This window comes from Tyto alba, unplaced genomic scaffold (genome assembly GCF_018691265.1).
Source record: "Tyto alba isolate M040663 unplaced genomic scaffold, T.alba_DEE_v4.0 Super-Scaffold_45, whole genome shotgun sequence".
Lineage (NCBI taxonomy): Eukaryota > Metazoa > Chordata > Aves > Strigiformes > Tytonidae > Tyto > Tyto alba.
Genome location: NW_024881321.1, coordinates 18377881 through 18401422, shown reverse-complemented (window position 1 = coordinate 18401422; position 23542 = coordinate 18377881). Strand labels below are relative to the sequence as shown.

At 40.5% G+C, this 23542-nt stretch overlaps 1 protein-coding gene across 1 annotated transcript; it reads left to right on the top strand.

The window, feature by feature from the left end:
- The first annotated feature begins 756 nt into the window (after window positions 1–756).
- Window positions 757–23040, top strand: FBXL3 (F-box and leucine rich repeat protein 3). Its single transcript, XM_032986010.2, has 5 exons — window positions 757–900; window positions 5180–5543; window positions 7938–8060; window positions 11220–11391; window positions 15770–23040. Exons 2-5 carry the CDS (start codon window positions 5181–5183, stop codon window positions 16411–16413), a joined length of 1302 nt encoding a protein of 433 aa, XP_032841901.1. The 5' UTR covers window positions 757–900; window position 5180; the 3' UTR covers window positions 16414–23040.
- The last annotated feature ends 502 nt before the right edge of the window (window positions 23041–23542 follow it).

Genomic DNA, 23542 nt, shown 5'->3' with positions numbered 1-23542 from the left:
CCACTAGCCTGAAGTTAAAAATTCAAGCAGCAGTTTACTTATTATAGCTTGCAATAGGTAATAATTGGGGGGGAATATCGACTTTAAAAAGTTGTCAGGTACAGGACTGGGAAATGAGCGGTAAGTGGTGCCCCACATTTGCGGGGCACATCCTGACAAGGCATTTGAAACCCGGGGGAACTGTCACACCCCACTTTCTCTTCTTTACCTGGCCATACCCCAAACGCTTCGTTCCCAGCACCTGCTGGGTTTTTTGCTGGTTTGTTTGCGTTCTCCATTCCATTTATTCGTCAGGCTAGCCTGACACGGGGCTTCCAAATCGCTGAGGTAACCGGTTCCGTGAGCGAGGAAGACCCAGCTCCTCCGCCAGCGCTACCCCCGGTGCTCTCCTCTAGACCTCGCTCCTCCCTTTGTGGCCGCCGAGCACCCGGCCGGGACGCCTCCAGGAGGCAGCCCGGGCCCCGCCGCCCCGCCCCGCGGCAGCCGGGCGAAGCCAGCGGCCGGAGCCCGGCGAGGCGGCGGGAGGAGGCGCCGCCCGACCCCCGGCAGCCGCTGCCCTCAGCGGGACCTGGCGGCGCCGCCATCACGGCGGGAACCCGCCCCGCGCGCGCGGAGGGGGCGGGGCGTCCCGCCTCGCAGCCCGCCCGCCGCCATTTTGGCCGGTTGGCGTCGCTTCCGCCGCTGGGAAGTAAACAGGGAGGGAGGGAGCGGGGCCGGCAGCGACGCGGGCGGGACGGGACGGGACGGGCTGGGCCGAGACGGGCCGGGCTGGGCCGGGCTGGGCTGCGGGACGAAGAGGCGCTGGGTTCGGCTGTGGTGGAGGGAGCTGATGTCGCCGGAGCGGAGGCGCCAGCGCGGCCCGAGCGCCGGTTGACGCGCAGCGCAGCAGGGAGCCGCCAGGTGAGGGGCCGGGAAGCGGCTGATTCTTCCTCTCCTTCCTCTGGATCCCGGCTGCGCCGCCGAGGCAGCGGGAAAAGAGGGCTCCGAGCGGGGGGCGGCGGGGGGCGGGCGGCCCGGGGCCCTGCCCGGGAGCGGGAGCGGGGCGCCCGCCGCGGTCTGTCAGAGCCCCGCGCCGGGCCGGGCCGGGCCGGGGGGGGCCGGCCCTGAGGCGAAGCTTCCGCGGGAGTAGCGGGGCTTGAAACCTGCCCCGGCGTAGTTATAGGGGGTCGCTGCCCCGCTGCCTGCTCACGGCAATGGTAGTAAACTGTGGCTGTCTCGTTGTTTTCATCAGGGCTAGCTGTTGGCGGTGATTAAGGAGCGGGTAGGTTTGTGTCTGGGTCGCCCCCTCTTTTAAGTCCGTTCCCCCCATGAGTGCGCTCGTTTTGTTTCTAGAACAGCCGTACTTCAGGCGTAAAACAACACACCGAGCTCTGTGAGGCTTGTTCATGGGAAAACGCTATCAGCACGATGTAAACAGCCGTGCACAGTTATTTGGTGTGGTTTGTTTTGTTTGTTTGTTTGTTTTTTTTTTTGTTTGAAACTGCCATTGTGTTCTGTATGCACCTTACACAGCAATAAAAACAATGTTAAGCATGTGCTTTGCTCCTCCTCCTACTTCGTGATTGAACTAGGATTGTAGTTGAACATGACTGTATTGCAAACAAGATAGTGTGGGTTGCGCCCAGATGCAGAGTTCAGAACATTAAGTTCAGAAACAAGTTATTGTAATAGGTTGAGAAATTAGACAATCTTAAGAAGTCAGGCATCCTGATTTCACCTATCTTTCTGTTCTGGTAGAGTTGGATGTTTTGTCTGGCTTGGGGCGTTTTCCCCTTCCTGTCAAGATCTTAGATTTTATAGCAGCAGTTTGGAAAAACTGATCAGTGATAAGTGTGTCTTCAGCATGCCAGAGAGGGTTAAAATCAAGATTAGTGGTTAAATCATTTTAAGAAGTGATAAGCAATCATTGTTTGAAAAATAGGTTGTACCTATACAGTAATATGCTAACATGGAATTTTTAATCAGTGTCTTCCTCGTTGAAAAGTTATTTCTGTTGGCCTTGGATTTAAAATGGTTAGATCTTTAGACTGTCAAATACATAAACCAAAGTGAACTGAACTGCTTAATTGCATTTGACTGTTCCTATATTCAGTTTACAGAAAAGTTTACTCTTTTAAGTGGCCTTTTTTTTTTTTTTTTTAATACGTAATTTTTAGGTGACTCCGCAAACTTCTGTAGGCAAATCTGCAATCTTTCAATTTTGTATATGTTTTATAGTTAGGCATGTTAAGAGGTTGAAACCAGTTATGTTTTTAAAAATACTATTCCAATACTTTAAATTCTGGAATAAGATGACAAAAATAAGATCAACAAATTAATTAGAAATTAGGTGACAAAACAGTCATCTGAGTCTTAAAATCATATTTTTTAGTCTTGCACTTAGACTTTTTATTTTTCTTTGGAAAAAGGTCTACAAGGAACTATTATTGAAAACTTATGATTACTCTCTCATTTCGATTACATGACCATCCAAGATGTCAGTAACAAAACAGTTGTCTGAAAATGCCTTTTCCCATCTCCTACTTTTTCAGCCATGGCACTCAGAACACATAGCATCTTATTTTCTTGGAAGAGTGTGACCTAAAATTCATAATCAGTATAGCTCCAGCAATAGCCATGTTGTCTCTTTTCTTCACTGGCTGTCTATAAAAACTTGGGATAGTACCCTACAACTTCAGGAGAGGATTTTGCTCTGTAAGTTGGCTCTTGGTGACGTAGTCTACTTCTATCAGGCATGCCTCAGCGGCTATTTTTCCAGCTGAAAAATTCATACAGTTTTTTCAGTGACAGCTTCTGGTCTTTGAAGAAAAAAAAGTGTCAGATCTAGTGCTCCTGTCTTTGGAAAGATCAGTTATAGTAAATGTGCTGTATGTGAATCAGTTCTACTGTATGTGCACAACAGCCCCTAAAATGTGCTAAGGGAGAAAATCCAGAACTTGACATGCAGTGATAAAAGTAGCCTACTCAACTAGAAAACTTGTGCACATGTATTACCTTATTAGCAAAAAGATGAGGCAGGATCTTTATAGAGGAAGACTTGGAGAGCCAAGTCTCACAGTTACTGTATGTAGTTTTTTAACAGACTAACAAGATACGGCTTTGGAAAGACTTAAAGGCATCAAACTTACTATTACAAATTAGCGTGTGTATGGTAGTTGCTCATTATAACCTTCTTGTAGTTGTTTGGAATATCTGTTTAGAGTAAAGTTTAAAGGAGTATTGCATTTCAGAATAGCTTAGTAATATTCTTGGACTATGCTTAACAGTTATCTCCAACACAAACAGGACAGGTTTGCAGTGGATTTGCTAATCTAATTCTTGATTAGTTACTAAGTTTAATTATTCAGTTTTCACAGTTGCAAAATCCACTTCCTTCATCTTTTTGTTAGTTGCAGATGGTTCTAAATCACTAGTCAGTTTTCCTGTTTTTCTTTTGTACAAGTGAAATTAGCGGCTCAGCAACAGAACTCTCTTGGGTGGAAAGCTTGTTTCAGCACAGGCATTGTGTTTTGCATCATTTGATAGTCATGTGCTGTGAATCACAGTAAGTAAAATTTTTGCCCACCAGTGTTTTCATTTTATGATTTCCCTCAAGTGCTACTGGGATTAAAAAATGAAGTTGAAAAGAAATCAAGAGACAAACTGTTCCATCAGTCTTTCATGACAGTATGTTCAGGTTTGTTTCCATGATTTTATGAATTGCTTTGGACTTTAAGTGATAGCTTTCTTTTGTCATGTGAGTGGGTGGGATTAAAGTGTTTTAAAGGTAGGTAAACAGGTGCTGGTTTTGAAAAAATAATCTATGCGTTGGATGCTAAACAGTGTAGTGTTTTACTGGTATATCTAGTGTATTACACTTTGTTTTAAAAGGGTTCTAAACTTTTACTCAGTTGCAGTACGTAGCAGGGAAAGTTAATAGTCCAGGTCCCAAATGAACTGGGCATATGATCATTTCATATGTGTAATTATACTTGAATGTTAAACCACAATGAGTTCACTGTGTATGAAGTCTGTGTTTATCTTTTAGAAATCATGGGGGCTGGGGGACATTTATACAAATCAAGCCCACCCCACCACTGGATACTCTTAGATTTTTAGAGACTATAGTTGAGTGTATTGTAGTTTGTGTGAGGTCTCATTCCTAGTCCTTTAGGAAGTGATGTGCATTGCATTGAGGCTTTAAAAACAAATGATTGGATGCTAAGTTCATTTGTAAGCTGGGATGTACAGAAGAACACACTTCGTTCAAAACCAAGTGCTAGATTTATTTCAGATATATGTAGTGGTGTTGTTTTTTTTTTTTGTCTTTAATAATGTAATATAAGGCAGAACTTGTGTGAGACTGCTATGGAAGAAGTATATGCTGCTGTGAATGAGATAACCTTTTGCCTCAGACTTGATGAATTTAATATGGATTTGAAGAAAGTTTGCTGACTCTTCTCTAAACTTTTTGTGGGTTGAAACTTCCAGACTGTTACTGGAAATAATCCCTATTTACTAGTTAGTTGGCAAAACAAAAGCACACCAATGTTCTTGATGAAATATGGTTTTAAGGATACTGATTTAAAATAGGTGTATATTGAAGTAATCCTTTTTGAATAAATGAAAATAAAGGTTCTTCCTGTCTGGGAATAAAAATGAATTGGCCAGATAGAACGCCTACAAACACTCATTATTTACCTTTCTTGCCTGCCTTTTGCCTTCCACAGTTTCAAATGTTGTTTCTGATAAATTGGACTGGGGCAGCAGTATGAATGTCAGTGTTTACAAACTTGTTCAGATGAATAACTTTCCATTAGTAAGAAAGTAGAGTGATAATCAACAAAACAGTAAAACAATTTAGGTTCAGAGTGTTCTCAAACACAAAAGTGAATCACTGAGAGTGACTGTTACAAATGGATTGTCATTGTTAATCATTAAAGAAACAATTTTAAAGATATCTATTTAGATGGTAATGTTGTTTTTAGACTAGCACGTCAAACTCATTGTTAAGTGTGGGTTTTGTTTTGTTTTTTTTTTCCCCTTCATGTAGGGCCAGGGGTGTTGAGGGGGAAACCCTGGAAAAGCATGGCTACAGAAAACATGCTTTTTTACCTTCACAGTTTTCTATTAATATTGTTATTTTCAGCTCTGTTACGTTTACAAAATATATTGAAAATTTTTTTAATCATTTTTACAGAATGAAACGAGGAAGGAAAACTAATGAGGCCAACAGCAGTTCATCTGAAGAGACAACTGAGAAGGAATCCAAGAGGCACAAGGTCATAGATGAGAAGACCATAGTTGTGCAGAGTCCAGACTGGGCGAACCTGCTTCAAGACATTATCCTGCAGGTGTTTCAGTACTTGCCCCTTCTGGATCGTGCTCATGCATCACAGGTCTGCCGAAGCTGGAACCAAGTGTTTCATATGCCTGATCTCTGGAGGTGTTTTGAGTTTGAACTGAATCAACCAGCTACGTCTTACTTGAGAGCTACGCATCCTGAACTAATCAAGCAAATAATAAAGAGGCATTCCAATCATCTGCAGTATGTAAGCTTCAAGGTAGTGTATTCTATAGGCTTTCTAAAAGTAATTTTAAAAAAATAAAAGCATCTGTTAAACTTAGTTCTTTTTCTCCCCCTCCCCATTTAATTCAGAATATTATAAGGAAGTATCTTGGATACTTTTGAGACAGTTTTGATGGTTCCTCTAGGTAAATGTCAAATCATGAGAAGTATAATTTAATTAATGTCAGTAATTGAAATACTGATGATAAATGATAATTGACAGTTGTGATCCAAACACTTTAGCATGCTGAAAATAAAAGAACGTCCCTAATTGCTAGGAAAGGTTTATGATATTTTTGTGATTAGGATTGTCAGTTATTTAAAAAGAAACATGGCAGCTCTGTCAAAGGCCTTGTTTCCAGGCCTATTATACTGAAGAAATGGGTTCCCTAAATGGGCATATAGACTTGGAGGTTACTTTCCAGTTAATTTGTTTATTTGCATATATTTTCAGGACCAAAACTTGGAATAACAGTTCTGAACATACTTTTTCTTTGCCTTAATTTCATTATGTGGAGATTTTTATTTTTACTTTTTTCTTGTAGCATCTTAGCTGCTCAAATTTATGCCTCAGTGAATGAGCAGAAATATTCCAGGTTTGATACTACTGTACGTGTGGGTACCTGCCTCCAAATTAAGTTTGATCAGGATACATAAATGGAGAGTTTCCCCATTTCACATCCTGTTGGGAGTTGGATCTGATATTCACGGTTAGAAAACATCTAATGCCTAGAGAGTGACTTCAATGCTACTAGTAAGCAGCTAGCAGTTTTAGTGCAAAATTGCATGGGATTGTCTGGGTGTGGCACCTACTCAGCACAGCTATATTTCAGGTAGCTGAAAAAGTATATGGGATTTGCACAGGATGGTATATCTGCTTATTGTGCTTGGCTGAGAAATACTATTTGGTGAGAATTGGCTTTATTAACATCATGGAATTATTTTCAGCAGATAAAAACCTTTACCATTGTCTTCTTTATCACTGTGTTTTGGAAGGGTGCTGTGAAACAGTCATGGCTGTGTACACGTCAGCTGTGTGACAAATTTGAAAATGAAATAACTTCTGCAGCAAGGTGGATGTACTGGTTGGTTGTTTCTGAGATCTGGCAGTTTTAATGTAGGAATTATCAGCATGTGGGTTGCTGGGGTACCTCTGCCTGATCACGTGTATTGTTGCTGCTTGATGCAATACCAGATACAAACTGTTATCACATGTTTGCAAGGGTTTTATCAGTGTCCAAATAAAGAAAATTTGTAGCAGTATTGGAATGACCTTCCAGTGTCAGTCTCCTGTCTGTGCTGCTTTGCACCAAGTGATTTTGGAGGATTTCAGATGCCCTTGCCTGGTAGGGCGATACCCACATCATTTCTTGAATGTGTCCCTTCAGTTGTCCTTCAGTGTTGCAGAATGAACACTAGATCACAGGGAATACTAAGTAGTAGGGATAATCACAAGGAAGTGAATATGACAACTGACATGTCTTCTGTCAAAGCTGAAAACTTGGGGGATTTTTTTGTAGGCAAAGGAAGATTGGATTGTTGAAAATCAAGGTGTTTCAGCTTGTGTTCGAGCAGAAAATCAGTATTCTTTGGACTTAGATCAGTTGCTGACAAGGCCGCATGGCTGATGGTAGACTTAAAATCGATCTTGTGGTCCAGCTTTTTACTGTTCTGTAGGTTTGCAAAGCTGTCTCACCTATTGTATATAAGAGATGATTTGGGAAGCACATGTGAGTATTGGGGGGAAATCCACTGGAGGCACAGTGAGTGATTTGTTTCTGTAACAAGCTGACTTAAGATTTTTTTTTTTTTTTTTTTTTTTTCCTCAGAGTATCCATTGTGCATCTGTTGCAGTATTAATGATGAAGGCCTGGTTATATAGCTTCATGTGATAATGCCCTGTTATGGTGACTCAGCTCTGTTATGAGCTGAGTCACCATAAAAGGCAGCAGTTACTTCACACAGCAAAGGATTTATAGAATTCCGGCATTTTGATAAGGAAAAATGTAAAAAGGAAGCGGGGTAGGCTCTGGACCCAAATGAACTTCCACTTGCTTCTTATTTGATGTGGATTGAATATCTTGGAACAAACTGTTAGCTGACCCCTCACCATGCTGTTCTACCAAAGTGTTAAGGAGAGTGGTAAATTTATAGTAAATTATCTTGGATTTTTGGTACGTACTTTTTGGGGAAAAAAGAATGATATTGATGGATACATGATGAGGTGGTTTGTGGGGTTTTTTGACAGCACATTTCAGAAGGTGAAGTGAAAGAAACTGTAAAGTACATCTACTCTAATCTGCTTTCTTGTAAAGAGTGTGTTTGATGCAGTGCTTTCTGAGCAATAAATCTGTTTGTGGTTTTTTTGTTTGTTTTTTGCTTTTTAAAGGTGGACAGTAGCAAGGAATCTGCAGAAGCAGCTTGTGATATTTTATCACAGCTTGTGAACTGCTCTCTGAAAACACTTGGGCTAATTTCGACTGCCCGGCCAAGCTTCATGGATTTACCAAAGGTATTTTAATGTGCATAGTTTTCTATAGCAAAGTATTGCAGTGGTTCATACAGTATTTCTATAACTTTATGAAAAGTTATATTGTAAGGATCTGAGTCTTTGGTAAAGAAAACTTTATTACTGGGCTCTGTTAGAGGGAGGAACTGAGATGTACTGAGATGGATAACTGAAGTTTCACTCACTCTCTGCATCATGTGAGAACCTAGTCCTGACCTTCTTTTTCCAAGTCCTCATGTCTATTAAGCTCGGTGTAATACTGAGCAGCACAGTGCAAGTCGGGAGGCTAAACGGTTTATCTCTGTGTAATTGTACTGAGGGAGTGGGAGATGTTTAGGAGACAATTATAATCAAATGAGTGGTAGAGTTTTATCCATGTGGACTTGGTGCAGGGATTGTATTATCACTGTGCTCTCTCTAGAAAGCAGTATGATTATGATTTTTCAATATTTCATGTCACACAGTCAAGTGTCAGATTCTTGGGTGAAGTGCACTGTATTTCTGAAATTTTCCATCGGATTTTTCTCTTGCATGTTGACCAAAAATTAGATATTGTTAGAATACATCTAATCTGGAACTCAGCAAATCCCTTACATGCTTCTAAACAAGAATTCCTGCTAGTGAGGTAGAAATGTATTATTGCTGAGGGGCAGGAGAACAGTTGGGGTAACCTGGGCTGCTTGTTGTACAGCAGGGGCATCTCGGATGTCTCACAACCTCAATTCTTGAATCTAGTCCACAGGTATGTGAAGGGCCAGATACAGCTAGACTATTAGCTGGATCTCAGTGATGTCATGGCTGATGATGGCAACAAAGGACAAGGAAGAGGTAGGGACAGCCTTAGGAAGGGAAGTAGGCTATAGGGTTTAAGCAAGGTAAGCTACAGAAGGATTATCAATTATTATCCTCGGCAGTGATCTCAGCCACGTTATGTAGTCCTTTTGAATATGTATTTTTAATCCTTAATTTTCAAAGTTTTTCCAGATCTTTAATAAGGTTTTGTATTTTGTTTTGGGTTTTTTTTTGTTTTGTTTTTTTGTTTTTTTTTTTCAATGTGCTTTGAGATGTGACTGTTGGAAAACCTGAATATAGTGGAAACAACCCACGGTCTTAGTGTGTTAGCAGCCCTTTGTCCTTTCAGCTCTTCAGTATTGTATTATTTCTTCATCTGAATGCTTCTTTTAGCTCTCTTGCTTAGTTTTCACTGGAGGGATGTATTATGGTCCTATTCAGCTTGCTGAATAATTATTTGTAGTCATTCATGCTCTGGTCTTACTCAGCTTCAGGGCTTCTAAAATACAGGCTTCCTTTTTTTCTTCCTAATAGGTTCACGTGTGGCCTTTAAAAATTATATTCAAAATGTGCCAAAGTTAACTTTGGGAATAATTTTCCTTTTGATGTTTACCACTCCAAAAATATTGTCACCAGCATAAGGGACCAGCAGTGATTTTTAAATTTTTGTAGACCACTAATGAAACTTAAGAATTGAATTGGACCATGAATAAGTTCCTGCGGGAAGCCATTAGTAACAGGCCCCTTGGATGAGAAGCAGGCATAGGTGAATGGATCTGAAAAATGGTTAACACTGTACAATTTTTGATTTTTTTATCAGGCTGTATAGGAAGTCAGAACTACTTTGCATTATCTGCATTGGCACTGCTCTGATTTCAAATAACATGACACCTGGCAAATATTTGTAAATCACATTTAGCATTGTGCTGCCTAGTCTTTTCACTAAGCACATTCTACATGAATCTTTAAAAGAATTATACTGTAGGCTACATATGTGGCAATATTGAAAACACATTAAACCACCAGCTTTTACGTTTCGGGGTCTTGCATGTCTTCCATTAGCTCTTCAAACTATGGTTTCAGATTACCTGTTTTTGTAAGCTCGGTTAATTTACTTTGCCTTTCTACTTAACAGCCTTCTTAGTGAAGAGAATTACATTCTAAATACAGAGAATAAAAACACAGTACTAACACTTGTGGAATACAGAGTGGAACTATATTACAGCACCTTCTCTTCAGTACGTAACGCATATAATCAGTGTATTGTCAGCATAGCTGGGAGTGGTCTCTAAAACCTAGATGCCTGATGTTTCTGATTTGAACTTTCTGTTTCCATTGGCATGAACTTGACTTTGACAGCTTATGTTAATATGAAAATATTAATTCCAGTTCTACATCTAATTCTGTATGAGGTTTAGCAAAAGCCACAAGCATGTCACGTAAGAATAAGCAAATACTGTTGCCAGGCCTTCTTTTGTATAACTGTATATAGGATTCTGCATCAGCCTGTGGCTCAGATTGAAACAGTTTTGAAATCAGGTAATTCTACGGGATACTTAAGGTAGTGAATGGAGGAAGTATTATTTTAACTCTTCTATTCGGTCAATCTTGTAAGAAATCATGAAGATAAGCTAATTATTCACTTCATACCAGCAGTGATTTTTACAAGCGCTGCTGTGTCTGCTCCTGAGTCTGTGTTTCTCAAGTTAAGGTCTCCTCGGCTCTGCCCATACTGGTAATTTTCAGTGGTTACATAAAAACACTGAGGAGCAACCTTGAGCACTGCACCTACATTATCTAATCTGCTTAATTGGTAATTGATTGATCACCTGCTCCTTGACTCTGTTGGGACCACTCCAGTTACCTTTCCAAGGCAAATCCATTCAAACCCTAAATGCTCTGTGTGTGGTAGGCAGGCAGTTTGGCTTTGGACACAGCTTAACAGTACAGGGTTGCCACTCTTGACTCTGCAATACAACTCACCACGTGGGAATTCCTGTTCTAGAAGATGCTTCTTTCAGAGTGTGACTTGCAAGTTATCCTCAAAATTAGGGCTTCTAGGCTTTTTCTTTGCTCAGGGTCTTCCTACAGATTAAAGTTTGTGTAGCGGATTATTCTTGATTTATGTTTAGCGTTAGATATCCTGGTTTGCCAAATACATAGACTGATAGCAAAAAAATGATTATACTTACTCTACTCAAAAATATATCTATTTTAGTATTAACTTTTAATTTTGCAATATCAAAAGAATGCTTTTTCAGCAAATGCTGTCAATAAGTAAAAGAAAACTAGGACTGCTGTGTACAGTGCAAAACCACTAAGATTTTTATTTCAGATACCCGTTTTTCATTTAAACTTTTTTTTTTCCAGTCTCACTTTATTTCTGCACTGACAGTGGTGTTTGTAAACTCCAAATCCCTCTCTTCACTTAAGATTGATGATACGCCAGTAGATGATCCATCTCTCAAAGTGCTAGTGGCTAACAACAGTGACACGCTGAAACTGTTGAAAATGAGCAGTTGTCCTCATGTTTCTCCAGCTGGTAAGCTACTGTGTTTTCTTTTGTTTTTAAAATGTATGCATTAAATTCTGATTGAAACTAGTAAACCCCTGAAAAAATAGGGGTAGGGTGAGTGTGAGGATGAATGTGGTTTATACAGCAGCAACTGTCACTGAATAAAATAGTAATTTAACTGCTTGTCAATCCATGTGTTCCACCACTCGCAGAGCAACTGCTGAGCTAATAATAAAATAGTGCATGTCTGTTCTGGACAAATAACTAACCTCTTATGGAATTTAAGACTATGTATTGACTTGATAGTATTGACATGTAAGTAAAGTATTCCAGTATGATTGAGCCTTTTGGAACTTGAGTTCCTATTCCACAGTTCATTATGTATGGGTTTTGAGTGTTTCTGTGTCACAGATTATGAAGATGCTGGTTTAGTTATTCTGAAAGAAAGCAGTTTAATCTTCTGTTGGAGAGTATGTGCAAACAGCATCAATGAAGAGGTGAGGAGACTGAGCTGTGCAGAACTTCTGCCATTACCAGATACACTTCATTAACACTCTAAGTTTGTAGCAAGAATGAAGCCGCTCAAGATTGTTGAAGTTCATATAATTAATGTTTGTGGGAAGACTTATGCAATGTACAGCAAGTTTAAGATTGATTCACAGCCCATCAACTTAACACAATTTTCCACTGAGAAACAGAAGAGACATTATAAATGAGATGCTGGCAACTTTGTTAAATTCCTCTTCTGAGACGAAGTAGAAACTACTGCAGTCACCATAGCTTTCTTCATGTGAATGTATTGGAGCTGTAAATATTGGGTGTAGTATATGTAAAATTCACCGACAGGACTCTTAAAATGTGGAGAAATTGATACTGTAGCAGAGAGCATGTAGCTGTGGTGATAACAAACAAAACACAAACTTAATACCTTTTGCAGGTGTAGCTCTGGGACAAAACCTTGTTTGGTTTTATATAAAGAAGTTCTGAAAACAGAGGTTTGTTTTGCAGCAGATTTTTCCAGCAAAGTATTCACCAGCCTCTTAACTGGAATGTTATTTCCTTCAAAGCTTTGTAATTGTAGACGGGGGGTTGTTTAAGTTGTCAGAAAAAACAGTCACTCAAGCTTTTTTGTTTGAAAATCCTTATGTCTGAGAAATACAGTATCTGTAACATATCTGTTGAGAGGAAGAAGCTCCTGCAGTAATTTGTAGCTAGGCATAGAGAGTAATTTCCTTGGACTTGGACCTAAGAGCAACCTGTCAGCTCTAGCAAACTTTGCTGGCTTGTGGCTAATCCTTGCTAGAAGGTTTTATGGAATGTCATACACTTGATAATCTAGGGGAGGACATGGGTTTACGAAGCTGTTTGATTGATGTATCCTGCACGATGTTTTATATTGAAGGAACAATGGGTTGGAAATGGCAATGCCTGTTTAAGGAACAAGGAGGACAACTACTATTGTCCTTCATGGAATGGAAGTGAATAGAATGGGATCAGATGCATTAGTGACAAAACCAGAGAGTGCTAAGCAAACAGCAGGAGAATTTGATTGCTTAATTCAGGTATGGGTGTGCCTTGAGATGGAGATAAAAGTGGATATATTGCATTTGTGTGTCAGGGTTTTGGTGGTGGGGGTGGTAGGGTCAACCCAGCACCGTGGAGCTGAAGAAAGATGCTGGTACGGGGATAGCTGGCTTCAAGAGCAGGCAGGCTGAAAAAATGAGACTCTTGAGCACTGAGCTTTACCTGGATTTTTCTCTAATGGGAATATTGTAATTAACAGGCTGCTATAAATAAGGAAAAATTTTAATAGAACCAAAAAGGGCCATGAGTTATGCAAAACTAATTACTTATAGATGCACTTAAAATAGTATAACATGCCTTCAAATTTCTGGGGGCGGGGGGAGCGGAATATGTTCATTACTAGATTAATTCTCAATAAATTGGTTAGTAAAAGAGAGAGAAGAGTAATGCAGGTAGTGTAAGAGAGTCTCCACTACTGTGGGAATAAAGGAAAAAGATTGATATCAAACTGTGAATTGCTTCCAAAAAATACTATGAATAACCCCTAAATTATACTACAGAGATAAAGCAGCATGTTTGGGTTTGGGCTGGAGAAACAACGGCAGCAACATATTTCTAATCTTTGTGAGCACAGCTTAAGTTTATTCTGTTTGCTGTTTCCCTTCTGAACTTTAACTTGCATTAGAACTGCAACAGTACCTTGTAAAACAAAATGGTTATTTTAAAATCCACATTGATGTGCTGTTGTTTATTACCTGAAATAGTAACTGTTGCAACAAGGGAACTGAAAGCATTTCTGGAAAAGCTGTGTTTCTTCTTGGCTTTGGGGGTAGGAGGGTTGCTTCTCTTTGAGTGAGGTAGTAGGGGAGAAGAGTGGATGTAGGGTAGTTCAATAGAGGGATTTTTTTGGATGCAAATCTGTGCTGTGTGATAGCAGAGCGATTTGCCTCTCGGTGACACAAAGGTTTAGACAGCACCCAGGGATGTTCTGTGCCTGTTCCACCTGCAGCCTGGGCTCCAGGCAGGCACTGCGTCCTCGGGCTGCCACGTATCCCTTGCCAGTGCTGTGTGCAGGATACACCGTTTCACTGCCAGAAAGTGATGTGGATATCCAGTTCTAAACCCATAAAAAAATCACAGCAAGGTGAACCCCAGTTCTTCCCTTTTTGCATTGCGCTAGTCAGCAACATACACTTAAGGTCAACAACGGTTATGTATTGAAGGATGGCAGTCTGGGCAACAAGATGACTTGGATGCTAAATTTAGAAGAAGTTGTTTTCTGAAACCGTGTAGTGATGAGACAGTGTGTGTGAATTTTGAAACAGTTTAAAGTGTTTAATGTGTCAACAGGCCTAGGTATTACAAATCAGCATGCATGAGTGTTTAAAGGGAGTGGTCACAGTAGCCCCAATGGGAGTACTGCTGTAAGAATAACTTGGTTTGTTATGATTTAAGGGCAGGAAATGATCTGTGGAATGTGTAGAAGGTACACAGAAATTTGCAGTTACACTTAGTTGTTCTTCTTTTGTACTCCAGTCTTTAAAAAAAAAAAAAGAAAAAAAAAAAAATCCGTATTTTTACTTTATCTTGGATCTCATCCCCTCCTCCCTGAATGAAATATGAGTATACTTACAAACTGTTTTTACAGAAAATTATTGCAATAAGAGTTGGGTTAAAATTCTGTTTACCTAAATTCTGCCTTTTTTTTTTTTTTTTTTTTCATCTAACTTTTTATATTTGAAATGACAGTATTTGCTACAGTTCAAAGAGCTTCTGATGCATGTGTTCTTGCAGATCCTCAGGTGGAAAATAAATAATTTTTTGGTGTATATATTCATGCAATATTTTTAGAGTAATTTTTTTTTAAGAAGGTGTTTTTAGGCTCAGTATAAGCTTATCTTTTGCATTTAATAACTACTGGGTTTCTATATTTCTTCCCACTGCTTCAAAGCTACAGTATATTGAGTTCAGGTTTTTCAGTTGCATATGAAATGCTATGTTCTCATCTTTTCTATTAATGGAAAGACCATATTCTGAATTTCACACAGTTTTCTGGATGACATGAAATGCAGAAGAGTGTATGCTTTTAGTGCGCTTTTTTTTTCCTGTACTGTTACCAGTATGGTACCATTGCTTGTATCTACAAACAGGATAAGTGGAAACCTTATACACTGAACTGAATGCTTTTTGGCAATGTCTTTGTTTTCCATGAGCAGCGAGTTATATTGATTCATTAAAGGAAGAGTCTGAAAATAGCTGGTTTAGGAATTACTGCTCCCAATTTTTAGTGTTTTCCTGGGTTTTGCTGCTGTTTTTCCAAATTTAAATATGTGTACTTTGCTAGAAGGAGCAAATAATAACAGCAGCAACTTCTGTATTTAAATAAAATCTAGCATGCATTTTAAGTTTGCTTTCCTCAGGTGACGGATTTCATTCATGGCTGCTTTCTCAGCCCCAGAGGGGGACAGCAGTTCTTCTGGAGCAGGCTGGGGAAGAACTTTTATTATGAGTTAGGCCCCTTTTCTTACAATAGAGCAGAACAGCCAGAGGGTGCTAGTTACGGATGTGTCCCATGAGAATAACTCCCACAGGAGAGTGTGTGAACTTCTTGAGGTTTCCTCAGCGAAACAGTGACGTCGCATGGTGTATCTTAACCGTGTAGGTACAAAGAGATCACAAGACCCTGCTCCCATGAAAACGATTCACCTCCTGGTTGTCCAGTCTGATTTTTGTTTCGATGTGAGGTCTCGACTGCACGTTGAAATACTTTGCGCCCTCTTGACATACAGAAACAAATTCGCTCTTAAGTTTCCTGTTCAGTTATTGGTATGTTTATCTGTGTAACTCCTTTCATAATGTTCTTTTTTTTTTTTTTCCCCAGGTATCCTTTGCGTGGCTGACCAGTGTCACGGCTTACGTGAGTTGGCGCTGAACTACCACCTGCTGAGCGATGAGCTGCTGCTTGCTTTGTCTTCTGAAAAACACGTCAGGTTAGAACACTTGCGCATCGATGTCGTCAGTGAAAATCCTGGACAGACTCAGTTCCACACGATTCAGAAGAGCAGCTGGGACGCTTTCATCAAGCATTCTCCTAAAGTAAACTTAGTAATGTACTTTTTCCTGTATGAAGAAGAGTTTGACCCGTTCTTTCGTTACGAAATACCCGTCACTCACCTTTACTTCGGAAGATCGGTAAGCAAAGACGTACTGGGCCGCGTTGGGATGACGTGTCCTCGCTTAGTGGAGCTGGTGGTGTGCGCCAACGGACTGCGCCCACTGGACGAGGAGCTGATCCGCATTGCGGAACGCTGCAAGTACCTCTCCGCCGTCGGCCTGGGAGAGTGCGAAGTCTCCTGCAGTGCCTTTGTTGAGTTCGTGAAGATGTGTGGCGGTCGTCTCTCTCAGCTTTCTATTATGGAGGAAGTTTTGATTCCTGATCAGAAATACAGCTTAGAGCAGATTCATTGGGAAGTTTCAAAGCATCTCGGTAGAGTCTGGTTCCCGGACATGATGCCCACATGGTAAAGTCCTTGAAAGACTTCAGGGCGGATAGAATGGCACCTTATACCCAAGCTGACCATATTGCAATTTACTGTATGAGCTGATTTAATACTAGAGTTTTTACTGTAAGCTACTTCCTTGTTTGATTAGGAAATGAATTTTTCATTCAAGAATGATTTATGAAATCCAGATTCAAAAGTAGAAATCATGGATTGCTCCAAAACCCTTCTTTATCCAAGCAAAAAATCTGTTTTCTGTCTTTAGATTTGTTCTTTTTCATTGACAGTGACCTCAGACTTTTATGGAAATAAAAGATGTATTTAAAATATTGGAATGTAGCTGCAAAATACCAGCTTCAATATGCTGTCCTTCTTTGATTTAGGTACTAGTATTGATCACGATAAGATTTGATCTTAAAAACCAAACAAAACCAGACCAAAATTGCATGCTTCTATTGCAGACTAGAGCATTTCTAAATCCAGTCACCTAGATGACAAGATTGTAAAGAGTATTTAGTAGGCTGTGACATATACATGTTCTTTTATGGAAAAGTCCTAGAAGGCAAGAGCCACTCGCAATAATATAGTTTAGACTATTACAATATTTAAGTTTGCTACCTTATTCAACAGACTATTAGATCCATCTAAAATGTATTTAGAGCGCAAACAAATAGTAGTGGGAGCTACCAGAAGTGTTGTGGTTTTTTTCCCTCTATGCATTTTAATGTAGTTTGTTTATGGGGTCTCAGATCTGTGTCTAAACCTGTTTTAAGGTATTTTATGTCTAGCTCAGGAAGCGAAAGCATTCTGGGGAAAAATGTAGATACATTGTAATCAAAACCACGCTGGAGTTAATGAGCATTTCTTGCACATTAACTGGTCTTGCAGCATACAGCTAGATGGAATAATGTATGGTTTGTTAAATGAACCCGGCAGTGTTATATGTGGTGACATGGATGTGAACAGTGCGAGACGAGAAAGTTAAAATTTGAATGGTGACCAAGAACCTTTTAACAAAACCTTGGACCTTTTGGCTGCTTTCAGTTTGAGAGAAATGACATTGTAACAGTTGCTTAAGCTGTATAAACTAATTGTATACTGTAAATCTGTTTCAGAAATGTTTATGTATAAAGTGAATGTTTGATAGATGATCATTTTGTATACCTTTAATTCAGCTAGTTTGATCATTTCATAATATTTAAAAACCTAAAAGCAGTAAACTTGCGCAAAGTAGAGGAACAGACAAAAAAATGTTTTGAATACTTGGTAAATCAATTTTATTAGGGGTTTTTAGTCTGTAAATGGTGTGTAGGCAGCATATTGCCTGTGATCTGGATGTGGCTTGTGACTTCATTTCTTACCACCAACAGTTACATTATTTTCTCTTTCCGTTCTTCACTGGTAACAACTGAATTGTTCACGTGACTGCTGAATGTGTTTGAAAGGTGTGATCAGCCCCCGGCAAGGCAAAGCTGTTCCAGCTGTGGGCTGTACTGAACTTAGCTGGTGGCTGCTTGTTATTTCAGCTGTCCAGCTAGTTCTGGTAATAGATTTTTCTTCATTTCTGATTTCAGTAATGTTTATTCAGATGTATAGTTCAAGTGTAATACACTTATGAGCATATTTAAGTTCATAACTATATTTTGAGCAAACTTTGCTCCGTAGACTGGACATCTTTATAGGGGAGTTGTATGTTTCTGTAGAGCTTTGATTTAAAAATTGCATTTTATGAAATACGCATTTTTTTGTATTAGAATTTGTTAAATTACTGTAATACTGTAATTTGCTTTTATTTGTATAAAAGGTGTCAATATATTTAGTCCATAAAAGTAAAAAAGCTCAGTGTTTTTTTTTTTTATATTCTGACTCTTGGAATTGCCTGCATGGTAAAGGTGGAGTAACACTAGTAGTTTGGGGAAGAGGACATATTTTCACTAAAATAATGTGTTTAATCTTGGTTTTAATTGATCTGGTTTTGTTGCAGAGACAGACTTTTTATATAGTAAAGGTTATCAAAATCTTCAAGGATAAGAAAACCACCTGAAAGCAGTTGTGTGTCTCTTCCACTCAAGGTGTGCAGTTTTTATACATCAATTTACAGCATCCTCAGCTCAAATAATTTGGCTACAAAACAAACCTCTCAGGCAAGCCTATATTCTAAGTAGCTTCAGGAAAAGCTACAATGCTCCTTTTTATCAAATCTTGTACACTTTCTTATTTTGCCTTCTACACATACTGGAACAAATTAATAATAATTAAAAAAAAAAAAATCCATGATGTGGGCAGTAAGAAGGGTACCACAAACTGTCATGAAGTTCACTAGAAACATGAACATGGGTGTCTTATAGCTGTATAAAATAACTTTCCATGGGTTCACCTTTATTTCTTGTTTTCAGAAGATACTCCAGTGTTGGCCTGGTTGTCCAGTTTGGGTAGGAGTTGTTAATGTGTGCAGTCACAAATCTTCCCTCTGAACTCAAGGGCTACATCAGGTCTTGGATATAAAAATTACTCTTGAAAGCTGCTGATGCCATAGAGCTGGAGTAATCCTGACCAGCTGTGCTACCTTACCATGAGGTAATAGATCGAAAGTGAAAAGGTGAGTAATTTAAGAGCAGCTGTTGACATTAACTTAGTTTCCTGTGATTTACCCAAAGCTACAAACTTGTGAATTTAAGTGGTTTTTTTGGTGGGGCTTTTAATGAGTAACTGTCGCTAATATTATACAAACTGATCCAGCTACATAGGTATAAATTAGCTATATCTATTCCAATTGTTGTTTGATGTGCACTGAATTAATTTCCTGTGAATTTAAAGCAGGGTTCCTCTGGGCCTCTGTATTTGGAACAGGCCTGACTAAAACATAAACTTTTTTACATTATTTCAGAGAGATCTGTTCTGATCTTTGGCCAGTCCAGTTGCTTGCACATGGAATGATAAAAGTAGTTGCTGCTGCTGCTGTATCTGAAACTGAACCATTGATTTAATGAGGAAATTTGTGAAATCTTAAAGATTACTTCAAGCTCAGAACTTCAGTGACTGTAGTTCAGACTACAAACTGTAAATGCATTTTCCTAAAATACAGGCACTGTAGAAACAAGTTCCTTGGAGATATGACTGAAGTTTAATAGTATCAAAACTAGGACAATGAAACAATTAACCTTCAATGTTCTGCATGTTCATCTGTTCATCCTTTCCCGTTCGGTTTTGCTTGTAGGATCACATCCACTGCTCGCTGGTGTAGTTCATGTGCTTTGAAGCAGAGACTGGCACCTGTGCTTTTGTAAGATGCCATTTCCTTGCGAAATGCTGAGGAATTGGGACAGCTTTGGACCTTTCAGAGGAAAATACCTGTTCCTTCCAGTCTTGCAGCATGACAGAAAACGCAGTTTCCCATTTTAGGATGACCCTGCACAAAAATCAGCTGTCATAGTTTGTTATATGAGTAAGGAGGAAGACTCGTGATTCCTTGTATTGTATCTGTTGTATAGTCTCGTATGGATAGAAGGTAAAGAACTGTGTCATCCAGACTGAAATCAGTTAACTGGCGAGCAGGCAGCCTGGATTTCAAAACCTGATTTTAAACGTTAGTAAGGCAAGAACTTTGGTGGATGTAGCATCGTACCAGTTTTGCTGCTTTATCCCCAGGGAGCAAAATTTAAGAGACCAAGTCCTACCCCTGAACCCCCCCCCCAAACAAAGGCTTGAGTGTTTTGAAGGGGGGTAGGGGAAAAGGAGGAAGAGGGTTGATTTCCTAATTCTGTAGCTGAAGTGTCACACAGTAACAGAGTACTGGGGCTAGAAGTCCCGCGGACCCACCTGATGGCAGCCTCCTTTCTTCCCTCGGGGGCTCAGGCACCCCAAAGCTGTTCTCTGCACCTTGCAACAGCCTCAGTGCCTGGAGAAAGAGGCAGGCTTTAGAACAGCCCCTTCTCCCCGGGCCTGCAGCATCGAGCCCTTCAGGGGATCTTGACTCTCAGTGGCGGTATGAACCCTCCGAGTTCCATTGCTTCAGGAGGTGACGCTTTGCTCTTAAGTGTTCAGTAGACATTTTGGTAATGTTAAGACGGCACGGTACCAGTTGGAAAATTCCTTGCAGGAATCTCCTTCATAATAGTTTTTAATTGCTGAACCCCACACACTGCGTCTACCATTAATACTAAATTTTAGGTGCAATGTGACATGGGAGACGATTCTTTTAATTCTATTATTTTTCCCGAGGCTGAAAATACCGTGGCTGGTAATTTCACTGCACAGTGCTCTGGGGAACAGGAGCTGCACGTTCCCTTTGGCCTTGACGTATGACAAGCCAGGAGCTGCCTTGCTTGAGAACTCCCCTCTCTGGGTTACAGCCCTGAGCAGCTCGGTGGTACAAAAATCAAGCAATTTCGCACGAGACCACTGTGTAGACTTGGAAATTGTTGCATTATGAAATGACTGTGTATTTTTTACCCTGAACTGCAACCTGCGTAAAAGCAAGGAGCAGAACCGAGCAGTCTGAAGTGACCGGCAGCTCCTGTATTCAAAGCAGGAGTAATGACTCAGTGGAGACAGGTAAAAGAGAAAGTAGGAGCTTATCCTTGAGCCTGGCAGTTAGGGCAGTCCCCTGGTTCACCATCAGGCAAGTGCTAATACCAGCTGGGCAGGAGTGAACTGTTAGGTGTGACCCTGTTACACCTGCTCCCCTGTGTGACTTCCAGCAGGAGGATGGCCACTTCAGGTGCTTGGGCTAAAGCGGTGGTTTCCAGGCACCACCACCAACAGATCATCAGGTGCACAGAAGCTGTTAGAGGTCACAGACGTTTGCCTTAAGTGACAAAAGTGTCAGCTTCAGGGATCTATTCTGAGCTTGTCTAAACTTCACAGAAGTGGCTACTCATCACCTCAGTATTCTGGATTCGTTCGGTCTGAACTGTTGGCTTTTAAGGTTCTGAACAAAAACTCCCAAATAGAGAGAAGCAAAGAAAGTGAAGCGCTCTCTGTCCAACACTTGTGCCCACAGGGGATAAATACTGGCACTAGAAGGAACCCGTGTAGGTTTAAAAAAAAGGCAACTCCCGTGTTGCTAATCAGGACTGTTAAACTGAGGATAGCTTGTGCAAAATAGTCTTGCATACACACGTGGCTGCATAAAGGAATTGTCAAATGATCATCAGGGTGACCTACTGCTGCATCCACTCACAAATTCTGTCTCAAATAGCTGCTGCTTTCTGCTTCTGCCTGGAAGGAGTGCAGTACCCTCAACAAATAACTGTCCAGTTGTCTTCATTTTTTGTTGTTGCCAGAAATTTACTGTCCTCTGAGTTGCAACTAATAGGTGCTAGGGTGTAAGTGCTTCTCCTTGAAGCAACACCCTGTACCATCAAGAGTTACGGTTAGAATAAAACATGCTAAATTAAGCAGATTCTGCAGATGAAATAGGAAGAAGGCTGTTATTTGGGTACAAAAAAGCCCAGGATATTATAAACTTGTACTGATAGAACCATGAAGTTACATTTGACCACAGACATGAAAAAGTGATCACTCCTTTCATACAGACATCCCCTATTTTTGACCAAGTTCTTTAATAATCATTAAGTTTCTACCTCTGCAACCAGTCAGCTCTGTCAAGTTGTTGTATAATCTCTCCAGGTATTACTGGTCCACAAACGCCCATTTTTTTTTCTTTATTGTTAGGAGCTGCACAGGGCAGCTTTGACATGTGGGATTCAGCTCCCATTAGCTGTGTATTTCAGGATTTGGCTTTTCCAGTTCTTGAAGGCTCTTTTATGCATCACAAAACACTCCAACTATTAGTGGAAAAGAATGACTTTGGTGCGTAGGCTCCCTAGGTCCCATCTGAAGGAAATGCTGTACAGTGAGCAAACAGCACTGTCAGGCTGAGCAGAGATGTCTACTATGAGGGAGCATGACCTTACCTGCTCCCCCCACGGCGTCTGCTTCAGGCTCTGAAAGGGCTCTAGCTGCATCAAGGCTACAAGTTTTTTAGCAAATGCTAAAGAAGCTTTTGGGGCTTCTACTGGCCCCTATTTTCCCTTCAGAGCTTTGGACACTGGTTTTGAGCTTGAGGCTTTTTCCTGAGAAGATAAATGTGGGTTCAACAATGTTGAGAGTTTTGAAGTCCAAAAGACATTCATCAACAAGAACACACCTGCAGCCAGGCTTGCTGCACCCCTTTATTTTCCCTAGTGCCTCCTGGATTACCTTCTTGGTGGGTAATCTGAAGCTCAGATGGTTAAAACAAGGGCTCCTGATTTTGGCTGCAAAGAGTAAAGTCTTGCAAGTTGAAGTGGAAGATTAAGTTTTACAGAACAGTGGAACAATTTAATTAGCAGCTTTCCCCTGCAGAACAGAAGCACTCTCAGCACCTCATTCCTCTCACACCAGCCCCATTACATGATAATGCAATTCAACTAATTAATTTTAGTGACTTTTTAATACAAGGTTAATCTTCTGCCATTCTTATGCTTTGAAGCAAATCACTGTGCCCTTGCACCGCGTGCTCCCTTCTGGCTGCAGCAGGCTGTTAACTTGGCTGAAGCCAAATGAAACTGCAGAGTAGGGTTCCTGTGTTATCGCTCAGCCACGATGCAGCAAGAACCTCTGCAGGAGGGCTGCTCGTTCTGCAACTAGTTTAAAAAAAAAAAGCAAACTGAGCAGCGTACACTTGGAGATGATAATGCTGCTGCAGGTGTATTTTTTGTCTATAGGCACCTCACTGGTCCCCGGAAAACGGGCGTTCCCTTGGCTTTGGTCGGTTGGGTTTAAAGGGAAGCAGTTGCCAAGCTGCTCTGGGCATAGCCTGGAACAGGACTCAAGGACACCGCAGCCGGCATGGCACCGTGGCTGCAAGCATCACTGCCAGCAAGAGGCTGCAGTTGTTTTTTACAGGCAAATCTGTGACAAGCGTGATTTTTAACTGTGACACCCCACAAACTGTCATTGCTTCCTTCCTATTAAGGATTCTATGCTTTTTGAAGAAATGTAAAAGAAATATAAACATGACTCTATGAACCTAATTGAAGCCTCAATAGACTTTAAGACAGGAGACTGCTAGAACACTGCAGATACGCATCAAAGTTGACATCAAAAGAGGCTCTTTGCCTTCTCTCGGTGCTAGAAAACACACGCTAATTTTAGGAAGAGCCATCTGT